This window comes from Cornus florida, unplaced genomic scaffold (assembly GCF_030987335.1).
Source record: "Cornus florida cultivar Cherokee Brave unplaced genomic scaffold, ASM3098733v1 CherokeeBrave_3.0.0_Hap2_Chr05, whole genome shotgun sequence".
NCBI classification, from domain to species: Eukaryota; Viridiplantae; Streptophyta; class Magnoliopsida; order Cornales; family Cornaceae; genus Cornus; species Cornus florida.
The window spans coordinates 93,925,627-93,945,152 of NW_026775575.1; the positions used below are offsets into that span (position 1 = coordinate 93,925,627).

A 19,526-nucleotide genomic window follows, 5' to 3' on the forward strand; every position below is an offset into this window, starting at 1 on the left:
CCTTTATTACTGTGTGAATCTTGACTGAATGCCATGTGTGCCGCTATGATCTCCTACCAAGAACATGCTCTTTGGTCAATCAAATTAAATGATGTGCAAGGATTTTTCCTCTAAAACATAAAATCTAAAATTTGATTGGCACACAAGTTTCTTGGAAGTATTTGTACCTTATGGTATTATGAATTTTATTAGGTGGTTTTATTTTTTCTTTTATTTTTTATTTTTTATTATTGAATCAACCACAAGATCCTTTAATATCTATCATGTCCAAAAAAAAAAAAAAAAAAACTTCCTTCCAGTCGGCAGCGGTCACCCTCGAGTCTTTGACTTGGTTAGACACAGCAATAACTTGCACGATTAACTTTACCAAAAACCCAACTCGTGGGCCCAATAAGATCGCCATACTTAAAAGCCCAATCTCCCGAACCCAACCCAAAGACCTAACGTGTCTCCGTATCAAGTGCAAGTCACGTGGAATGGACCCCACATACATATCCGTCCAACTCTCTCCTCTTCAATCATTCATCTCCACCTCGATAACTAAAGAAACGTGAGTTACCTGTCTCTCTCTCTCTCTCTCTCTCTCTCTCTCTCTCTCCCTCCCTGTGGGAAGTCCAATCCCTCAGATCTCCGATCATCTACTCCACATTTCTACACGATTCTCTCCATATATAGTTTTGATCGTTTTCTTCAATGGCTGGTGTACTTGAAACCCTCACTGTCCCTCGCCATGCCGGTTTGCCGGCGGCTTCATTGGCTCCGATCTCAAGTTCATCGATTTCTGCACTTTCCGGTAGCTGTAAATCGGTCAATCTGCCGGAATTTAGAGGCCTTAAGATCCAATCGAGATATTCGAGTCGCTTTATGGGATCGGTTAGTTCGAGGTCGAGACTAGTTCGTCGTGGTGGACGAATCGTATGCGAGGCTCAGGAGACCGCCGTTGAAGGTCTATTTCCCTCTTTTCTCTTTCAGTGTTCGATTGAATCTAAATTTTCTGTCAATCAAAACTCAGAAACACAGTTATATGCATGTTTTTATTTATTGTATATATAAAATTTAGTGATAGTAGTTGAACTCATTTTTTATTGTGAACAAATTTTTTTTGACGCGAGTTATGGTTCTTGTAGGAAGTAAATGTTAATCGGGATGAAGTTGGTTTGTTGTTGTCCATTTCGTGCAAAAATGAAAGCTAGTGCTTGACAATATTTTAAATTTCGTGAGCTAATTAATTTTAATGATTCTATTGAACTAGGTTGGAGAAGGTTGACGAACTCTTGATCTTTAACTGGTTGTTTAACTCATTGTTGTAATTGAATTAAAATTTAGTAGGCGTTGAAATAGTGGCTAATTAATTTTTGTGATTCTCTAATATTATATTAATGACTCTACCGAACTAGGTTGGAGAACTCTTGAATTAATGCCGAACTAGGTTGGAGAACTCTTGATCTTTAACCGGTTGTTGAAGTCATTGTTGTAATTGAATTTTTTAGTTAGTCCTGAAACTAGTGTGAAGTCTACGTTAAGTTGTTTGAAGTTAAAAATGGAATAAACCTAGTGTATAGGTTTAAAGCATCTATTGTATTAGCATTATATCTACTGTATTTGTATTGAAATTCTGAATCAGGGCAGGCATTGCTGGAACTCGAATATTATTTTGGAGGGGGACAACAACTATAAGACAAAAAAAATAATAAAAAATTCAAACTATCATAATAAACAAAAGAACTTTAATGCTAATTGATATTTTTACTAACCACAATGCAACTTGATTGCAAAATTTAACTGCAATTTGATTAGATTAAAATGATCAATTATATTTAAGTGCAACTTGATTGCAAAATTTTGAACAATAATAAGCAAAGAAATAGATTTTGTTATTATCACTTTTATCATATTATACATACATGTATAGATATATATTTATTTATTTTTAGACAAATAGAATACCCGAACTGCCCGATCGTCACAAGAGTGTGTGTGTGTGTGTGTGTGGTGGTGGAAAGAGAGACGATGGAGAGTGTGAGAAAACATAGAGTTAGAGAAAGTCGATTAGGACCCAAAAATCCAGTGGGACAAGCATATATAGTGGGGTTTTGTAAAATTTTTGTGGGGGTGTTATTAGGATTTTAACAAAATTATAGGTATGTAATATAAATAAATAAATAACAGTAGGGGCAAACGCCCCCACTTGGCAAACTATAGATCCGTTCCTGAAGGCAGGTTTAGAAGCTTCATTCTGATAGAAGGGATATGCTCCAAGACAAAAGAGTTTGAGCCTCTGAATAGTGGGAGCAAAAGTGTTGCCTTACCACTTGGCCATGCCCATTTAGATTTCTATAATATTTCAAATTTATCACCGTACATGAAACTCGCATATTTTGTTCTTTTCATTACATTATTGCTTCAAAACGAGTGAAAGCATTATGTTACTCTAGAAAGCAAATGTATTTTTTTAAATAATATGAATCTTTGGCCATGTCTCTGTCCCCTTGAGTTTGGAGATTTGATATGTTTGACGCACAGACACATGCTTGCACGACACATACCCAAGTCCATGGTTGACAAAAGCTAATACCTATGGTTGTAATATGGAATTTGTAACCTTTAAGCCACAAGAATCAATAACCAATCATTGAACAGACACGAACACAACAAGGGCTTGGCTTTTGTTATGTGTTTGGACGTAATTTATGATGCTCTCCTTTCTGACTGCATGAGCTATATATGATAATGTATGGTAATTCTGTTTTTTTTAGGTGGTACAAAATTTAATCTTTTTATAAATCCTCTTTTTATTACTTTTAAATATTTTTCACTTTTCTCTGCATCACATGGAATTTATTATATACTAACATTGAAGGTTAGTCAGTCACAAATTTGGTGGGTGTCTGAGAAGTATTTTTCAAGTGTCCAATTGGTGGGCACTATAATAATTACTTTTCTTTACTCCTTGGAAGTGTTCATGCTGCTTCTACAATAATTGATGGTATTGGTCAGTACATTGGTCATTTGTTTTAGGAATCTGGCCACGTATTTTGTTTTGAGATTCAAAATTTGCCAAATCTTATGGTAGTATTTCATTTATTGATGCTTATGATTTAATTTTCACCGTTGTATGAAAACAATAATATTACATCCAACTTGCATCATGAACTTTCTTGTTTCTTAAATAACTGCAGTGCCTGCTGTCACTGATACAACATGGCAGTCACTTGTGCTTGAGTCTGATTCTCCAGTTCTGGTTGAATTTTGGGCTCCATGGTGTGGGCCATGCCGTATGATCCACCCTGTTATCGATGAATTGGCCATGCAGTATGCTGGGAAGCTCAAATGCTACAAGGTGAACACTGATGAGAGCCCCTCAATTGCAACAAGATATGGGATCCGAAGCATCCCGACTGTCATAATCTTCAAGAATGGGGAGAAGAAAGATGCAGTTATTGGTGCAGTTCCAAAATCAACACTGACCAGCAGCATAGAAAAATTCTTGTAGACGTGGTAAGTATATAAATTCCTTCTGGGAATTAAGATGTCTCTTAAATTTGTTTCCTCTCTAAAGCTTACGAGGTCACAAGTCGAGATAGCATGCTCCTCAATAAACACGATATACTCCTGTATAGCTGTCGGATGCTGCTATGTTTCCTGCTTTTCTTCAGATATCTAGTTACCTTTATCTTAAATTTTCTGAACGGGCTCTTTTAGAATTCTTGTATATATGGATTAAACTGCACAGTGCCTGTTTCTTGATGCCATGTACCGATTTAGTTAGATTCGAGTATTGGCCAATTAATAAATGTTAGTTCTATAGTGGCATTGGTGTGAGATTTTCAATCTTTACATAATTCTTATTATCATTGCCCATGTTTTCCCAATATTCAGTTTTCTTGATGGTATGTATATATATTTTTTAGCATTATTATTTTTTTAGATGATTCTTCCAGAGGAATTATCTTCTTGGGTTACCAAAAAAAACTCCATGCTGTATTATCTTTGTTGATGATCTGTGAGGTGTTGAGAAAAACTGTAGGATCAACTTGGTTTAAATACGTTAAAATGTGCATGTTAAAATATGAGGTATGACAAGAAAGAATAAAATTGAAATGTAAATATTCACCATTCATGATAGATGTGACATCTACTTGAAATAAAATAGAGAAAATTGAGTAGGATGGGTTTGTCATGTGAAGCAAAGACCTAGGAGTGTCCTTGTCCACATTGAGAGTAATCTTAACGAAAGAGGTAGGACAAAATTAGTGTGGATTGAAATAACAAGGAAATGTGTGAGAGAATGCTATTTAACAAAAAAGTAGGACAAAAAGTAGGACAAATTTAACGTGGATTGAAATAACAATGAAAGATGTGATAAAATGTGATTTAACTAAATTATTAATGTTAATTGACCATAATGCTGAGATAGGATACGTGTAACAACCCGTAAGAGACACCTTTTTTTTTTTTCATTTTTTTTTTGGGTGGGGGTTGGGGTTTTATTAGGTCATCTTACCAGATGAAAAAATAAATTGTGTTTTATTATTAGGCAATAGATGCTAAATTTATAATTCTGTGCGCAATATGATTGGTTTCCAAGTTATGGGACAATGTTTGGTAGATGGACGTGTGAAAGTGAAAATTAAGCATCTCTTAGAGCACAACTTGATTGATGGTGAATCTTGAGTAGCACGTCCTGCAACCCCTAAAGGAGGAGATGTAGGGTTTAAGTCACCATTAGTAGCAAAATGGAGCTGTTATCTTGAACAGTTACTGTGAGATAGATGTCTGAAACTGAGTCATAAACAACATGTTTATCATGCTCTTTGAAATACCATCCTGTGGGACACTCTTATCAGGACTCATTTGTCATTTCTACTACTAATATTGTACTGTTATCAACTGTGTATCAGGATCTGCCCCATATATTTTCCCAACCAATCTAACTTTCCTTTGCAGTATACTTAGGTTACGTTACAATGACCTAACAACCGAGAATTTTAGTCAAGCGGTTTCTGATCTACCTTTCAAAGTAGAAAGTGAAGGTATCTTGTATATTATCAAAGTATACAAAACCAACACAGTGTTACCCGGTATTTAACTAAAGTATACAAAACCGAGGTCCAGATGCCTGTACATTTCTGATTCGTTTTGCAGTGACGGTTCTGGACTCAAGACCCCCATCGGATCCACAACCAATCACCCTCCCACGCTATCCGACCTGCACGTCCCCTCCAACCCCGTCCTCGGCCTAACTCTACAATCAAGCCCAAAGATTCTGGTTCAAGAATTTATAAAAGGCAAACTGCAAATTTGGTGCTGATACCTTTTATGGTGCAGGAATTAAGGAAACATGACCATTTTGATTTACTTGAATTTGTTCTACAGGAACCCTAGTCAATGAAAGAGTATAACCGGGATTCGATTGAACAAAGAAATTGACCAGATGAGAGAGAAATCGAGAAGGCTAACAAAGGTTGATTTGTTCAACTTGTACACTTCTAGTTGCAATCTTGTTGATGACAATAATAACCCTCCTATTGAATTGAAAATGTGGGACATGAAAGAAGCCATTAAAGCTGTAAAAATAATTTGTTAATTTTAACTATATATATATATATATATATATAGTTTTGTTCCGCAATAGTGTTATATCTATTGAAGTATCTCATAATTCTCCAATATTTTTTCTTTTCTTTTTGAAGGTAATTTAAAAATTAAAAATAAAAGTAGAATATTAAATTAAAATTGAGTATTGCTTCCCTAAGGAAAATGAGAACTGAACTACCGTTTCTTAATTACAATGGTAACTAATACTTGATAAAAAATTCTTGAGAGACATTTAATGCGTTGCTTCTTTTTGAAATTTAAAAAATACATAATTAAAATTTAAGACTTTGTTTTGTTGAATATTTTCTCAAAAGTTAATGATACTTTGAAAAAAAAAAAAAAAATACATGATCTTTCTACATTTACTTTTTAAAATGAAACTAGAATTTTAGGATATAAAAAAATTAAAAAAATAAACAAAAATTTTGGGACAGAAAAAAACGCAACTGGGCACTGACAATTTTCATTCACAATAATCAAATACAATTTTTAGCAAGGCGGCCGTATAAAAGATGGATTACATATGTTGGACAGGCTTATAATAATATCAAACGTAATAAATAAAATAAGAAGAGGGAATTGTTGAACTTAAACAATATCTTATCCTTTATTTCAATCTTTAAATTTTGACCTTCATGATTAGATATACGTTTTAGATTTTATATTTAGAGCAGGGTTGTTTAATGTTGAGAATTATAAATAAGTCATTTAAATCATGTTATACGCATTACGTACATGACATATAAGAAAATAAATAAAATATGTATAATAATTTTTTTTTGTCTCAAATTTTTAATTCATACAATATATTATACAAGTGCATATTCATATTAGTACTTTAACCTTTTTTTTTTATCGATTTTTTGTAACGTATTTTTAAATAAATAAATAAATAAATTCAAATTATAATCGTGCATACCTGAATCCCCTTTTTTTTTTTTTTTTTCTTACGTATTTTACTAACTATGAAAAGAACTACAAGTATTTTAATTTATTTTTTTCAGTGAGGAGTATTATTATTTTGTACAGTAGAGTTAAAAATTTTAATGTTGAGGTGATTTATAAATTCAAACAGTGAGAATAGAAATCAATTTTTGTATTTTAAAAATAGTTATAATTTGATAATTTTTCTGTTGCTCTCTAGTCAATTTGGAACTCACCCTACCACGCGGTTTACTTTCTTTTACTCTCTCTCTCTATATATATTAACGTTCCCCTAAAAGAGAACCATTGTTATCTTCCCCGCTATTTTCTCTCTCTAACTTTGGTTGTGATCGACGCGATCCGTTTGGCCATTGAAGGCTAAAATACACTGAGATTTCCATCTCTATCTCTATATAGCTACCAACCGCCATTGATTTGATTCGCCATTGTAGTTTTCGTTCAGAAAATTGGGAATTCATAGTGCCTGTTGTTCTCTCACTCTTATAAATCGGTATGTTGTTAGACTTTCTCTCTCTAGCTTTTATCGATTACTATCATTTTCATGTTAATGTATTAACGGTTTTAGATTTTTATTGCTTTAAACGAGATACTATGTGGAAAATTTCCGTTCTTTTTGTTAGTAATTGATCTCTCTCTTAATGTACCTTTTGATTAAGATAGCGATTTGGGAAAAGTTGATTTTAGGTCATGATTTTCTGAGAAATCGTTGTGATATTCTTTAGACTCTTTGGTTTATCAGCTATTTTCAGCCTGTCCTTTCTTTCCATCATTTTTCTCCTAAAACTAAGATTTGGGTAATCAATCTCCCAAAAAAAATTGGATGATTTTTTTCTTATGGTTTACATTTCCGTCAAGACTATATATATATATACACACGCATATATGGAACATTTGATTTTACTGGGAAAAAAAAAAATTTACCCCTCTCTGCTGGTTGATATATAAAACCCATCCTCCAAATTTGTTCAGTTTTATCTTATGGTTTCCTTGTGTTTTCTCTCAAATCGAACAACTAGTTATCTATTTTTTCTGGAATGATGTACATGTTGTTTCTCTAATTGTTAGGTTAATGATACTCACGATTTCCGAAGGCTCACGCTAATTTATGCCCAACTTTTTTCCGTCAGATTTTTTAAACCTAATTTGTTCGGTATAATCATTCAACCTAATTTATGCTGGTGGCACTCTGTTGGTCATCCTTACTTTGCTTCATTTGGTTGGAGTGAGAAGTGATTCGGCTCAATTCATTACTTATATTATCTTTGATATGCATGGGTGAATGGAGAAACATTTACCTTTCGTATAATTTTACTGATACTATCAGAAGTCTCACAGATTAACATGTGCTTATCCTTTTGCCTAAAGGAAATTTGAGGTCCATTGTTTTTTATGCTTGGAGAAGCTCAGCTACTTCTGTGTTAATAACTCTAGTTTAGGAGGGTGTCTTCATGACCTTGTGGTATATCAGCATGATTATTTAGAACTACCTATTCTATTGTGTTCTAAGAAATGCGAACTTGTGATCTACCATGGGAATGAACGTTACATCTTATTAATGTAGAAACACACACATATGAGTATTTGTGTAAAGTGTCTTCTTTTCTCATTTTGAAAGTATATTTGTGATTTTTGTATTATGAGAAGTCTTCATTTTAAAACAGAATTCATGGCATTTGAACAAAACTTCCAAGGATCCACAGGGGAGGCAATTTCAGCTCCAACAGCAGCTTCAGAAAATGTGAATGGCTCCTTTGAGTGCAACATATGCTTAGATTCTGCAAATGACCCCGTGGTCACCCTTTGTGGTCACCTTTACTGCTGGCCTTGCATTTACAAGTGGCTCAATGTCCAAGGCTCCTCCCCTGAGTCAGATGAGCAGCCCAAGTGCCCTGTCTGTAAAGCTAACATCTCCCCTTCTTCATTGGTCCCACTATATGGCCGGGGTGGTTCATCCCCATCCCAATCCAATTCCAGAAAGCCTCGACTGGATCTTGTCATACCCCACCGACCACCTGCTCTTGGGGTGCACACCTTGTTAACCTCAGTGACTTCCCATCCAAATGAGCAGCTTCGTCCTAATCCTTTCCAATCACAATCTCAGTCTTTTGATCACCAACAATACTTCCCTCACCCTTATGGCGATTATACCTCCATGGCAACATCCAACTTTGGGGGCACTGCAGTGACGTCCAATGTTTTCAGTCCAATAGTTGGGATGTTTGGTGAGATGGTCTTTGCGAGGATGTTTGGGAACTCGGACACAAGTGTATTTGCGTATCCTAATCAGAATTCTTACCCAGTCATGGGGAGTGGCAGCCCTAGGATGAGACGGCAGGAAATGCAGCTTGACACATCTCTCAACAGAGTATCCATCTTTCTTTTTTGTTGTTTTATTTTATGCCTTATCTTTTTCTGAAGGTCTATTCCCCTGCAAAATTTATGCTATACAGGTGAGGATCAAATAACCAGTTGGGAATAGCTCAGATATACTGTAAACATATTTCATTAAGTACTTTGCAAATCCTATGAGATTTTTTTTTGCTTTTATCTTGTAAAATGACATTTTCCAGTATATTATATTCAATTTGATCGCTATCATGGAAAGAAATGCCATTTCTGATGTTTGTATAGTTTCACTTAATTCTGCATCTTTGTCACTCTATAGGCACATTAATTTGAATAACAGAGAGGATGGGAGTGGTGATGGTTATTAGACCACCTTCCCTACGCTATTTTCCTCTTTTTTCATATCTGGCGCAAAGCGGAGAAAATGCAATACTTGGGACTGAATGAATTATGTTTGGTTGGCGGATTTAGTCAAGACGAAGGACAGAACATAGAATGGAAGTGAAAAAGAAAACATTTTGGGCAAGTCTCGTCGATGGAGTTGTTGAGGGTAAACTAATGAAAGTTGGCTTGTAACACACAATGTAGTCAAAAACTAAAAGTCATGGCAAACTTTTTTGGACCTTAACAACACAAGACCAGAAATTAAAGGCTGTCCGTATCTATACCCGAGGCAATATTCAGAAACTTCGTGCTAGCTTGCTCTACAATACAATATAATAATATAGTCTAAATGTCCTTAGTTTGACTTAACACTCAAACCCAGATTAAAGAAACCCATAAATTCCAAGAGCAATATTTTCCAATTTCAATATATTTATTTATAATGCTCAGTCCATAGATTCTTTGTTAGTGAAGGAAAATTTCCTATACGCACAATACGAGTTCTATTCCTTTTGGTTGCTAAAAATTAAAATAAATAAAAGAAAGAAAATTTTATTTTGTCTTTTGTTCTTTTTCACCATATGAAAAAATAAAAAAGTTGAGATTGGCAAAGAATGTGGATGGTAGTTTGTGACTAGTTAGTAGAGACAAAAGTGGTGCAAAGTTAATATCGTATCTATCAAAAAATATCTCACCGACAGAAAAACGATCCCACATCCCTCTACCTTTCTCTCTCTAAACAAGCCTTGGTCTTCTTCCTTCTGCGCTTCTTTCCATGGGAGTGGGGAGTTGCTAGCTGCCTCCTACAGTTACATTAAACTCAGTATGTTCGAATAAGTACGTTCCGTGGATTTTTTTTTTTTACGATGTTTTTGTATTTGTTGACCAGATCTGCTCTTGTTTGTTTCATTTTCGGCTCAATTGGACAGATCTATTATTTTTCTCCGGCTAGATCTATGATCTAGGCCGGTTTTGGATTTTTTTCCCGCTTAGATTTGATCATTTTTTTCTTGATTGGATCTTGTGTGGGATTTTGTTTGTCAGAGCTCCTTGTGGTTGTAACTTTGGAGCGGTTACCGTACTGATGGCCAGACCTTTCGATCTCTCCAGTTTGTTACTTTTTTTCATGATGGTTCCGTTTGCAGAGTGTTGGACTCTGTTTTCTCCACAAATCTGGAATCTGTTCTTCATTTATTTGCTTTGCTTCAAGATTTATATGCCTTTTCTGACTTGGCTTTATGCCTTTATATTGCCATATTGACTTTAGACCTTTGAGACTTTGAATGACAAATATATATATATAAATATCTATGGTATCTATCATTTTTATCATATGGTGAAAATAAAAGGGTAAATTATTAATATTTTTTTTCAGTTTGAACAAATTATACATGAATGGAATGATTGATCTTTATTGTTTTAACTTTTCTTAAAAATCTTTCATACACTTAATAAATATAATAGTAGTTTAATAAATAAAAAATTTTGTCAAACCAAAAGACTCTATTATCCTTTTATTTTTTCCCCATCTTGTAAATATTATGTTACCCTATCTAATTTTTTTTTTCAAAACAAAAAAAAATTAATAATCAAACCATAAAAATACACATAATCAAATGTCATTAAAATACCAACTAAGAAAAAAAAAATTATTAAAAAATTTATTTTTGTAAAATTTAATAATTTAAATTGATATGAAAATTGATTCTTTGCGGTCCGATGGTAATACATAGTATTTTTGTCATTTTATTGAAATCTTTTAATATAAGGAAGGGGTATAGTCATTTTTTAAATTTTCACTGCGATGGGGTGCTATAAGTGTAAGTATATGACATATAAGAAAATGAATAAAATATGTATGATCAAATTTTTTGACTCAGTGTTTTAATTCATCCAATGTATTTATACAAGTACATATTCATATTAGTACTTTTACGGTTTTCTCTTTTTTTTTTTTTTTTTTTTTTTCTATTTTTTTTTTAATCAAATTTTTGTAACGCATTTCTTTTCTTTTTTGAAAAAGAAATCAAATTATAATCGTGCATTCCTGAATTCGTCTTTTTTTTTTTTTCGTTCGAATTTTACTAACTATGAAAGGAACTACAGGTATTTTAATTTATTTTTTTTCAGTGAGGAGGACAAGTAATTATGGAGTATTATTATTTTGTACAGTAAAGTTAAAATTTCTAATGTTAAGCTCATTAGAAATAATTATAATTATAATTATAATTATAAATTCAAGCAGTGAGAATATAATTCAATTTTTGTACTTAAAAATAATTATAATTTGATAATGTTTCTGTTGCTCTCAAGTCAATTATTATTATTATTTTATTTTATTTATTATTATTTTTTTATCAGTTAAGAAGTGTTAAAAAGTTAGATTATTACATCCAGATAGTCGAAGACACTACAGTGAAGTGAACTCACCCTAGGACGCCGTTTACTTTCTTTTACTCCCTCTCTCTCACTTTGGCTGTTATCGACGCGATCCGTTTGGCAATTGAAGGCTAAAATATACTGAGATTTCCATCTCTATCTCTATATAGCCACCCACCGCCATTGATTTGATTCGCCATTGAAGCTTTCGTTCAGAAATTTGGGAATTCACAGTGCCTGTTGTTCTCTCACTCTTATAAATCGGTATGTTGTTAGACTTTCTCTCTCTAGCTTTTATCGATTACTATCATTTTCATGTTAATGTATGAAAGGTTTTAGCTTTTTATTGCTTTAAACGAGGTACTATGTGGAAAATTTGCGTTCTTTTTGTTAGTAATTGATCTCTCTCTCTCTCTTAATGTATGTTTTGAATAAGATAGCGATTTGGGAAAGGTTGATTTTAGGTCATGATTTTCTGAGAAATCGTTGTGATATTCTTTAGACTCTTTGGTTTATCAACTATTTTCAGCCTGTCCTTTCTTAGTAGGGTAATCTATCTCCAAAAAAAATTGAATGATTTTTCCTTACACTCCTTCTTATGGTTTTCATTTCTGTCAAGACTATATACACACACACACACACACACACACACACACACACACATATGGAACATTTGATTTTACTGGAATTTATTCAGGTTTTTGGGTATCAAGTAATTATGATCATGAAAATAATTTTCGTTTTTGTTAGATTTAATTACTTTGATTTGGTTGCACTCCTAAATTATTATTAGTATTATTATTTTACTGCAAAATCAAGTAGTGGTTTATCTTAGCATTTTCCCCCCAAATGTTAGGAAAATAATAATTTAATTTCTAATTCTATAAAATTATTTAGCAGTTCCATCAGAGTGCAATGTCCTAAATCCCCATTAAAATTGACAGTATATTAGATTTGAGGATCCAGCTTGTGTTGGTTTTGATGTTTGCGTGCTGATGTAAACACACACACACACACATACATATTTTGATAAGGGAGAAAGCAAGCCGAAAGATTTTGCATTATTGCTCTTCCCTCTTCTGTCAATGCATAATTGGGTACATGGTTGGTCATCAATAATGCATACAAGTAAAATTAATCTAATAATTTATTAGTATAATTTGCTTTCCCCACATTTCATTCACATTTTGAGTTTGTTAGAAACAGGATTAGGATTTCTGGTTTTATATCTAAAGATGCAAATCAGTAAATGCATCCATGCGCTTCTCTCAGATAAATAACAAGGACGGCTTCTTGTATGCTTGAGATTAGGTTCTTGTATAATTTGCACATCTAATGCATTATTTTCAACGATTTTTTCCAATTTTCTCTCTTGTACTATTTTAGCCCAAAATGCCTTTGTTCTTAGCTTTGTACGTGTCTAATACTGTTCTAAAATGTTTCTGATTTTGTTACTGCACCTCTAAACATGATGGCAGTTTCTGAAAAAGATTTAAGCATTGTCAACCAAGGAATTTGTGGTAGCATATGAGTGTGAACTCTTCATTCCCCCAACACACAAAAAGTACAGATTTTCTCAATATAATCAATCTCTTGGATTTTGCTATACATTATTGGTATAATGGAACAGTAAACCATGAGCAAACTTAATCCAAGTCATGGTTAAACTGACCCTGTGTTGTGGACAATGCCGCACATATAAAGAGAGAACTAAGGTTTGAACTTTTAACAATTTATTTCCAAAACATTACATCAGGATTCATATGTGCTTTTGAGTTGAACAGTTGTAGAAAGCCTCTTTTCCTCTTACAATTAAACTTTAAAGATTAGCCATGAATGATGTTCAATAAGCCTCAAGAATTCTTTAGTTTCCTGAACAAAGTAGATGATGACCATTTAGATTGAAAAACACCAAGCCCTGCTTTTCTTTTTTTTTTTCTTCTCAAATATCAGAGTCAAACGGCATGTTTCTTGTCTTTGCAGATTGTCTTCAGTTTTACAATAGATATAATAGCAAAAGCTGGCAAGTCAAGAATGAACAACATGTCTCCATCCATTCCCCGTATATCATTTTTCTGATAAGTAAAATTTCATCAAAGAGCACACAAAAGGGAGTGCACCCAAACAAAAATCATACAAAAGAAAACACCTCTATAATCTCAAGCTATTCACAAAATCTGAAGAGTCCTTTATAAGATTTACAAACCTCCCTTCAACCCAAAAAAATAGAGAATTCAGAATGGAATGCTTTATCACCCATATCGGGGGCTTCCACATAATCGGTGGACCTCTTACTTCTCTCACACCTCAAATCCCACCACATGCAAAGTGGAGTTGCCTTCCATGCATCTCGAACTTGTCTTCCCAATATACATCTCCTCCTAGACTCAAGCATGGCCATCTTGGAAGCCGTAAAACCCATTGCACAACCAGTAAAAAGCGTAGCCCAAACAACCCTAGTCACTAGGCAATGCAAAAGAAGATGAGTTACCGATTCCTCATCCCTTTTGCACATACGATACCAGTTCATCACAAACTTCCTCAAATTATCGAGCATCAAGATCTTTCTCAAAGCCACTGTCCATCCAAAGAAAGTCACCTTGAGAGGGGCTCTTGTTCTCTAGACTGCTTTTCACGGACAGGTTGCCGCCTGAGCACTTTGAAACCTTTGTTACATGGACTCTTCAAATGTAGGTTTTGTCGGACAAGCAATACTTGAACATGGTATAAGATATGCACTCCGATGCTTTTGGTTGAACAAGTATTTAAAAAATATATCGAAGAACTCAACTTTGTTATATTATTGCTTTAAAACGAGTGAAATGCTTAATTGAACATTATGTTATATAAATAATCTTTTTACTATAGAAAATTTAACAATATTAATATTTAGTAGTGTTTGTGTGTTCTTTTGTTTGACGATTTGACGAAACATTCCTACACCAGACACGTGTACTCGAATCCAAGTACCACAGCCTGAAACTACTGATAAAAGACTCACATTTCAAAACCCCCTTGCCAGGTGCCCACCCAACTTGAAAGCTACTATATCCTCCATCTCCCAGTCTTGAAGATGCCTCCGAAACTGCACATCACCGTTCTTGCCATGACCATCTAGCTGTCCTCTAACCAGTTCAGCCCAGCAGCTTCTAAAGAGATCTTCGTCGGCAGTCACTTCTCGTCATGATCCATCTAGCTGTCTCCGATCAGTGCCATGAACGGTGAATTTGCTGGCATCCAAGAAGAAAATACACTCACTCTTAGATGCCATGGCCAAAACCTACTAGCTCCAACGAAGCCCTCTTCTTCTTTCCCAATCAGCGCTGCTCTCTCTCTGTAGGAGCTTGAAGTCCTCTTTTTTCTCTAGTTTTCTCTTGCCAAGGCCTCTTCTTCTCAGAATATCACTATAAATTTGCAGATCTAATTGTTAATATTCATCTTCACACCTTCTTAAACAAAACCCTAGCTTATATTTACCCTATATTTGTATATCTTTGCAAATCCAACAAGGGTTTGTGCATTTTGATTGTATGTGCATGATTTGTGCAAGTTTAGAACTTTTGATTGTTCTTCAGCATAGTGACAACTGGTTGGTGTTAGTGGGGGTTTAAACGAGTCGGGAAGGTGGGGCGGCGCCGGGGTGGGAGGGGGTTTTTGGGCGGGGATGGGGTGGGGAAACTTAAACCGGGGAGGGTACTCCCCGCCCGAACACACCCCCATTGCCATACCTAGGGAGAGGTGCAGCAGGAGAGGCATCCAATCTCTCCTTTCTCAACTCAATATGTATAATGGTTGAGATGTACTAATCATTTCACTTTGAATTAGTTAGTTCAATTAGACATTCACTCTTTAAAAGTAAAATTCTTTTATACATAGTGCAGTGGAGATCCATCTGTTGTTGGACATTGTTTTATGCTTATACTTTGGTTTGCTACCTGTTACAAAGGGAAGTAGTTGGAAATTGTTAACAGTATAATGAGTTACATTATTATTATTATGTTTTTTGGGGTGGGGAGATTGGAATGTGTACAATCTCAACTTTTGATTCTTGTGGATGTTGAGGTTCAAAGCTGTTAGATAGTTGCTTTAACATAGTAAAGCTTTGTTAAGCATTGTTCTTTCCCCTTCATCTTCACCATTATTCTTTTTCAATATGATTTTACTCCCAATTCCATATTGCTATGTTGTTTGATAGCTAAAAACAAGAATACGAATTTGATTTATTTCTCATCAACTGTTTACTGGGCACTATATTCTTTAATTATTAATTTTTTATTTTTAAAAATGCATCTTTCCAATCTTGGTAGAGAGATGAGAACCAGAGGAGTTATTAGTGATAAATGGTCCATGAGGATTCTCTGGTGCTGTGCAATTGGAAGTGCAGTTGGTATGGTTTTCTACTTCTCTTTAATGTTTGCTCATCACTTCATTCGTTTTTTCTTTTCAAATGAAATTAAAATTTTATTGATCCATACAGGCAGTTGTTGCAATTATATCTGCTTCCCTTCCCTGTTTGTCACTAACTTTTGGCAACTATAACTCCTTAGGCTTTTATATGGTTGCTGTAGAAAGACAAACACAGAATAGGAACCGGATGATGGCTGAAGCTATGAGGGAAATGGAATCGGGTGCAGACACTGGCGATGAAGTTTAAATGCGGACTAGTCTAAATTTCAATATGTTACTTATGGTTTCTTTTTTCTATGCTTCCTGTGAATGCAACAGGTCCTTTGTGTAGGTTTACGAGTCTGTTGAATTTGGACATTCACAATTATGGATGCCTTTGAAAATTTTATTTCAGTTTAATAATATTTATGTTGTGCCTTTGGTAGTCTTTAAACCTTTAAATGCATTCACAATGAAATGGGAGATGGCAGGGTACTTCGGTGTTTCACAAAATTTTGATTTAGCATGTTTGATATCTAGTGGTGGTGCAGAGTAATACTCTTAGTAGGAAGAATCTCATTTTTGCCAAATCAATTAATTAGAATGGTGTGGAACAAAAACTTTTTGCTTGGGCAAAAGGGCGCCGAATCCAAGAGACGGGTTCTTCAGATGACAAGCTGTGGAACAAAAACTTATTGATAAGAAAGTGCAAATTAAGTTGCGAAACTGTTCTATTTGTTATTGCTGGTGTAAAATGTTCTGCTTCCATATAGATTTATTGATGATGCAATATAATTTACTGGCTAATTTAGGGAAGAAATAAATTCTATGCAGGATTTATCAGTCACATATTATCTTTGTTCATACGCTAGAGGTGATTGGGAATTTATTGCATCTGTCATACATCTGATTTGTGGAAAAATTATTAGACGCCAATTACAAGCTGTATAGCAATTAAAAAATTGAATAAATTTAACACATATTGTTGCATGGTAACTTGTGATTGGTTGGATCGGACCTGTGTCCGCTACCTCATGACAAAATTGACTTTGTGTTCTCTGGACCTTGTTTCATGGACATGCATAAATTTCAGAAACAATCCAGAAAAAGATATGATATATTTGGAAAATCAAATTTTGTGATACACATTTAGCCATGTTAGTTGAGGGTTTAAAACAGAGGAATGGTTCCTGCTGGTGCTGCTTGGGCCTGCTTTAATAATAGTAGCATGTAACAAATAATTGACAAAATGTGAAAGGTAAATGTGATTGACAAAGTAATTTAGAAAACTTCAACAATTCATGTTTCATAAATTTATTTGAATGCAAATAAATATTAAATTTTTAACAAGAGACTCATATTGAAAAATTCATGTTTCATAAATTTATTTGAATGCAAATAAATACTACTTATTAAATTTTTAACAAGAGACCCATGTTGAAAACAATAATTTGCAGCCTCATACTGTACTATGTAATCACTGGTAATTTGCAGCCTCATACTGTACTATGTAATCACTGGGATTTTTGGATTCATCAGATGCTTTAAATTTGAGCAATAAATTCATGACAGCAATAAAGTGGGCTCTTGCAGTAATGCTGCTTCATGCAAAGAGAATTTCAGAAAATCTCTCTCTCTCTCTCTCATAATAAGAAGCAAAAGATTAATAAAATAGTTGCAGTTCCTCAAACCACAAGATTCATGACTCCGGAATCCCAGAACTAACAGCCTCAACAATTTTTGTGCTTACACTACAATAGCTGAACTAGAGTTATGCCTCCCTCCCTCTCTCTTTCTTAAACCTCGCAGTTTTTCACTATATATAGACAAAGGCCTTGTATGGTTCAGAATCAAGCTAAGCACTCAAGTGTCAAAATGACTTCACCAAAATGTATCACCATTGGGTTCTTGGTTTTAGCAAGTTTAAGCCTTTGCTCAGCTCATAGGCTCCTCCTAGAAATGAAGGAGTACAAGAAGGCCAGTGACATTCAATCCTCTACCGGGCTTATATCAACTGAGAGGGACTTAGATTGTGGTGAGTGCAACGAGCCTGTGCCAGTTCCTCCTCCTTGTTCCGAACCTCCTTCGTCTACAGGCATCCCGCCACCTGATCAGCAGCCAATAGGCGTCCTGCCACCCGTGCAGCCGCCTACAGGCATCCCGCCACCTGATCAGCAGCCAATAGGCGTCCTACCACCCGTGCAGCCGCCTACAGGCATCTCGCCACCTGATCAGCAACCAATAGGCGTCCTGCCACCGGTGCAGCCGCCTACAGGCATCTCGCCTCCTGATCAACAGCCAATAGGCGTCCTGCCACCCGTGCAGCCACCTACAGGCATCTCGCCACCTGATCAGCAGCCAATAGGCGTCCTGCCACCCGTGCAGCCGCCTACAGGCATCTCGCCACCTGATCAGCAGCCAATAGGCGTCCTGCCACCCGTGCAGCCGCCTACAGGCAGCCCACCTCCTGATCAGCAGCCAATTGGTGTCCTACCACCTGTACAGCCGCCTACAAGCATTCCGCCACCTAATCAGCAGCCAATAGGAGTCCTGCCACCTGTGCAGCCACCTAGTTCTTGCCCAGACACTGAACCTGTACAGCCGCCTACAAGCATCTCGCCACCTAATCAGCAGCCAATAGGAGTCCTGCCACCTGTGCAGCCACCTAGTTCTTGCCCAGACACTGAACCTGTACAGCCGCCTACAAGCATCCTGCCACCTGATCAGCAGCCAATAGGAGTCTTGCCACCTGTGCAACCACCAAGTTCCTCTCCAGACACTGAACCTGTACAGCCGCCTACAAGCATCCTGCCACCTGTGCAGCAGCCAATAGGAGTCTTGCCACCTGTGCAGCAACCTAGTTCCTGCCCAGACATTGAACCTGTGCCTCAACCTCCAGCGTGTGGTGATTCCTGCCCAAGTCATGCACCTGTGCCTCAACCTCCAGGTGGTGAACCTGTGACTACTCCTCCAGCTCCTGAGCCAGCCGCTCCTCCACCAACCTGTAATGATTGTGGCTGTAATCCTCATCTTGGATTCTGTAATGAACCAGTCATTACAGATTCCATGGATGCCACTGCGAGAGAGGCTACAGCCCAAGAAGACCAAAAAGACACCATGGAACACGTTGTCCCAATAAGGCTCTCCACTCCAAATCCAAAGGATGCAATGGTTCGACATTAGAGCTCCATACACTACGGCAAATCTGTGGAACTTGTTGCCCATTGAATGGAGCCTATAATAAATTTTCAAATGTTGTTGAAAAATGAGCTTTTTTTAAAAAAAATAAAACCCTCAAATAAAGTTGAATTTCAGTGTTACGTCCAATCTCTCTTTCCATTTAATAATTTCTATTTTGAAATGAGTTGCAAGCAACAATTTGGTTAATGAAAAAAAAAAAATTATGATTAATCAAAAATAAAAATAATTGATACTATGCAATAACCAGGGTCACTGTAATGTAATGATTTGGATAAAACCATTGATTA

The 19,526-nt window shown here is 35.5% G+C and overlaps 4 protein-coding genes across 4 annotated transcripts; all 4 read left to right on the forward strand.

Moving 5' to 3' along the window:
* The first annotated feature begins 549 nt into the window (after positions 1-549).
* On the forward strand, positions 550-3,807 carry LOC132307707 (uncharacterized). Its single transcript, XM_059805537.1, has 2 exons — positions 550-946; positions 3,180-3,807. The coding sequence occupies exons 1-2, from the start codon at positions 694-696 to the stop codon at positions 3,491-3,493; spliced, it is 567 nt and encodes a 188-aa protein (XP_059661520.1). The 5' UTR covers positions 550-693; the 3' UTR covers positions 3,494-3,807.
* A 3,006-nt stretch (positions 3,808-6,813) lies between these two features.
* Positions 6,814-9,184, forward strand: LOC132307708 (E3 ubiquitin-protein ligase RMA1H1-like). Its single transcript, XM_059805539.1, has 2 exons — positions 6,814-7,033; positions 8,205-9,184. The coding sequence occupies exon 2, from the start codon at positions 8,210-8,212 to the stop codon at positions 8,957-8,959; it is 750 nt and encodes a 249-aa protein (XP_059661522.1). The 5' UTR covers positions 6,814-7,033; positions 8,205-8,209; the 3' UTR covers positions 8,960-9,184.
* A 2,496-nt stretch (positions 9,185-11,680) lies between these two features.
* Positions 11,681-16,476, forward strand: LOC132307709 (uncharacterized). The gene is made up of 3 exons (XM_059805540.1): positions 11,681-11,916; positions 15,960-16,039; positions 16,200-16,476. Exons 2-3 carry the CDS (start codon positions 15,964-15,966, stop codon positions 16,304-16,306), a joined length of 183 nt encoding a protein of 60 aa, XP_059661523.1. The 5' UTR covers positions 11,681-11,916; positions 15,960-15,963; the 3' UTR covers positions 16,307-16,476.
* A 1,437-nt stretch (positions 16,477-17,913) lies between these two features.
* On the forward strand, positions 17,914-19,221 carry LOC132309744 (uncharacterized). Its single transcript, XM_059808028.1, has one exon. The coding sequence runs from the start codon at positions 17,914-17,916 to the stop codon at positions 19,219-19,221; it is 1,308 nt and encodes a 435-aa protein (XP_059664011.1).
* Positions 19,222-19,526: the final 305 nt, after the last annotated feature.

What these genes read in the sequence shown, in the direction of transcription:
- LOC132307707 (XM_059805537.1), top strand. Translation starts at nt 694, where the DNA reads ATGGCTGGTGTACTTGAAACCCTCACTGTCCCTCGCCATGCCGGTTTG. An exon ending in TCAGGAGACCGCCGTTGAAG is followed by an intron (nt 947 to 3,179) that starts GTCTATTTCCCT and finishes AAATAACTGCAG; the next exon opens with TGCCTGCTGTCACTGATACA.
- LOC132307708 (XM_059805539.1), top strand. Translation starts at nt 8,210, where the DNA reads ATGGCATTTGAACAAAACTTCCAAGGATCCACAGGGGAGGCAATTTCA.
- LOC132307709 (XM_059805540.1), top strand. Translation starts at nt 15,964, where the DNA reads ATGAGAACCAGAGGAGTTATTAGTGATAAATGGTCCATGAGGATTCTC. An exon ending in TGCAATTGGAAGTGCAGTTG is followed by an intron (nt 16,040 to 16,199) that starts GTATGGTTTTCT and finishes ATAACTCCTTAG; the next exon opens with GCTTTTATATGGTTGCTGTA.
- LOC132309744 (XM_059808028.1), top strand. Translation starts at nt 17,914, where the DNA reads ATGACTTCACCAAAATGTATCACCATTGGGTTCTTGGTTTTAGCAAGT.